The sequence below is a fragment of the Priapulus caudatus genome, unplaced genomic scaffold, assembly GCF_000485595.1.
Source record: "Priapulus caudatus unplaced genomic scaffold, Priapulus_caudatus-5.0.1 Scaffold360, whole genome shotgun sequence".
Classification (NCBI taxonomy): Eukaryota; Metazoa; Priapulida; class Priapulimorpha; order Priapulimorphida; family Priapulidae; genus Priapulus; species Priapulus caudatus.
This window is the reverse complement of record NW_014577421.1, coordinates 114975-117850: the sequence shown is the minus strand read 5'-3', so window position 1 is coordinate 117850 and position 2876 is coordinate 114975. Positions and strand designations below refer to the sequence as shown.

The 2876-nt window shown below is 46.5% G+C and overlaps 1 protein-coding gene across 1 annotated transcript in view; it reads right to left on the bottom strand.

The window, feature by feature from the left end:
* LOC106809510 (microtubule-actin cross-linking factor 1-like) overlaps positions 1–2876 on the bottom strand; it is a 44543-nt gene that overhangs the window by 6584 nt on the left and 35083 nt on the right. The window contains exons 20-22 of the mRNA XM_014812603.1: positions 1817–1973; positions 1489–1586; positions 782–952 (exon numbers count right to left, since the gene is read on the bottom strand). Coding sequence (XP_014668089.1) covers positions 782–952; positions 1489–1586; positions 1817–1973 — 426 coding nt within the window. The remainder of the gene's footprint in view (positions 1–781; positions 953–1488; positions 1587–1816; positions 1974–2876) is intronic.

Sequence of the window (2876 nt, the reverse complement as noted above, 5' to 3'; positions counted from 1 at the left end):
GCAAACTGCTAGACATGAGACATGAGGCATGAGGTGTGAGATGCGAGATACGAGACACGTGATGTGAGACACGCAAACTGCTAGACATGAGACATGAGGCATGAGGTGTGAGATGCGAGATACGAGACACGTGATGTGAGACACGCAAACTGCTAGACATGAGACATGAGGCATGAGGTGTAAGATGCAAGATATGAGACACGTGATGTGAGACACGCGAACCGCTAGACATGAGACACGAGGCGTGAGGTGTGAGATGCGAGATACGAGACGCGGGGTGAGACGCGCGAACTGCTAGACATGAAACATGAGGCATGAGACGCGAGGCATGAGGTGTGAGATGCGAGATATGAGACACGAGATGTGAGGCACGCGAACCGCTAGACACGAGGCATGAGGTGTGAGACACGAGATGTGAGGCATGTGAAACTGCTAGAGATGAGACATGAGGTGTGAGACACGAGATGTGAGGCATGTGAAACTGCTAGACACAAGACATGAGGTGTGAGACACGAGATGTGAGACATGTGAAACTGCTAAAGATGAGACGCTAGGAATGAGACATGAGGCCGAGCTCGTAGAGCACGCGTGTTACGTCTGGAAGGTCGTTGGTTCGAATCCCATCTGTTTAGTTTTTATTTTATTTTTTTAAATTTGTTTTTCTGTTTAGGGTTAGGGTTAGGTTAGGATTAGGGTTAGGGTTAGGGTTAGGGTTCACAATGCGTATACATGTGTACACATGTGTATTATGGACCCGAGCGATCCCGAAGTTGCGCCCTACTACCGTTCGGCTATTTCCGGAAAAATGTGTATTTCTCCCCCCGGTACACGATTCCATACATACCTGCTCACGCATGGTAATGCCGCCGTGCGTTGACGTGCGAACGGGTGACAGCGTCGTCTCCACCTGATCCAGCAACGGCTCACTGTGCGACGATAGCTCTGACAGCGACTGCAACAACAACAACAACAACACGCTGCACACACGAACGCAGTCTCGCAAGATCTCACGTGATTGTCGCTGCGACAGTATCTACGACTCGTTATCGGACGACGAGTATACGAGAGGCGACTGTGTGTACAACGATACAATTTTTTTAAAGTTTTTTTTTGCTTTATGAATCGTAGTGAAGAGAATACTACTGCGCAACAGGCTGTGATGAATCTATGGGTACTTAAGAATCGTATATGCAATGAACCCATCTAAACATAAGATCATGTTCGTGGTAATCTCAGTGTAAATGTAGTAAAATAATGTGATAAATAAAACTATAGAGCAAATTATGACAGAAGGGGTCTATTTCTACACAATCTCAACATAAGATTAACTATAACAACAACAATAACAATAAGCATATTTATAATAATGTAATGGTCAGTTTCAATCACAGTCGTTGTGTTCAATATAAAAATAAAAATAAATGTTTAATGCAAAGGAACACAAGCACGTTCACTTGTTTCCTGCGCGAGGACGCATTGCATGCTCACTTGTTCGCTGCCCGCCCGGCTCGGAGTTCTACTGGACGCTCGGCTGCTTGATCGACTCGCAGCCTGAGACGACGTCCGAGATCCAGGCTTCACGCCCTCTGTTGGAGAGATGAGAAACATGTGAACATCACTAGGCCACTGCTTGACCGACGAAAGTTTAATAAAGTAGTAAGGTATTAAAATTAATCAATGGTTAACAAGCTGTCAGGAGAGCCACCCAACAATTGCACATCGCACGCCCCACGTCACCACAACCCGCCACGTCTCGCTCGTCACACACGCGTGCGATCGGGCGGCGGCGGCGGTAGCTGCAGGGGGCGCCACTCACCGGGCGAGTGCTGCGCGGCGAGGTGCCCCGCGGCGCACGTCGCGAAGCTGGCGCTGTTCAGAGAGCTGGTGTCGCTGCCGTCCGGGCTCGCCGCAGCCTTCCTCTGAGCCACGTGCTGGCTGTGAACCTTCCTGCTGAGCGGCGTCGACGTCTTGTGCTGCACGGAAAACGCGATGGGGAGAGTTAACAGTGGCGCCATCTGCGGGCAGTTGTTTCAATTAAAATCCTCAATTGATTTAAATTGAAACAACTGCTTGCAGACGTGATCGGGAGTTGACAGTGGCGCCATCTGCAGGCAGCCGTTTCGATTAAAATCTTTCACGCACACGTTGTGCCAGCTACAGTAGAATGTTTCAGTTAAATGTTTTATACACGCTAACGGTTTGTTTACACAAGTTTGTTAACTTAGCGCATGCAGTTTAATTAGTTTAACATACTGCAATGAATAAATAAGAAATGAATAAATAGGTAATTAAGGGACACCCGTAAAAAAAAGTAATCGCATTTGAAATTGATCAAGGAAGGTATCATGTATGGCATTACTAATTTATGGAAAAGCAGTGAAGGGGGGTGACAGGAACAAAATTCTGTAAGAATTCTGTTAATGCTGTGAAGGTTTGACAATAGGTGCAATGTGAACCATGCATATGAGAGAATATCTTATCAAGGATACCTTCCACCAGTTATATCTTATCCAATTAGTCCCTCCAATAGTTGGGATCTTGCAGCAATAAAATAGCACAGAGTTGTTAATAGGTATAAGAAGTCAGTGCTTATAAAGAGTCAGCCAGAAAGAGAGAGAGAAACCCAGAGAGAAAGAGAGAGAGAAACAGCATAAGAGAGAAAGAAAGAGCGAGAGAGAGAGAGGGAGAGAGAGAGAGAGAGAGAGAGAGAGAGAGAGAGAGAGAGAGAGAGAGAGAACACAAGAGCGAACGAGTGACAGACAGAGAACCACAGACAGGTCACAAACAGGAGGATTCCTCCACTTGTATTCCCAGCTATAATCAATCATATTCACTACACTGGAAGCTATGGTAGGGCTTCATCCTAAAAGTTCCAG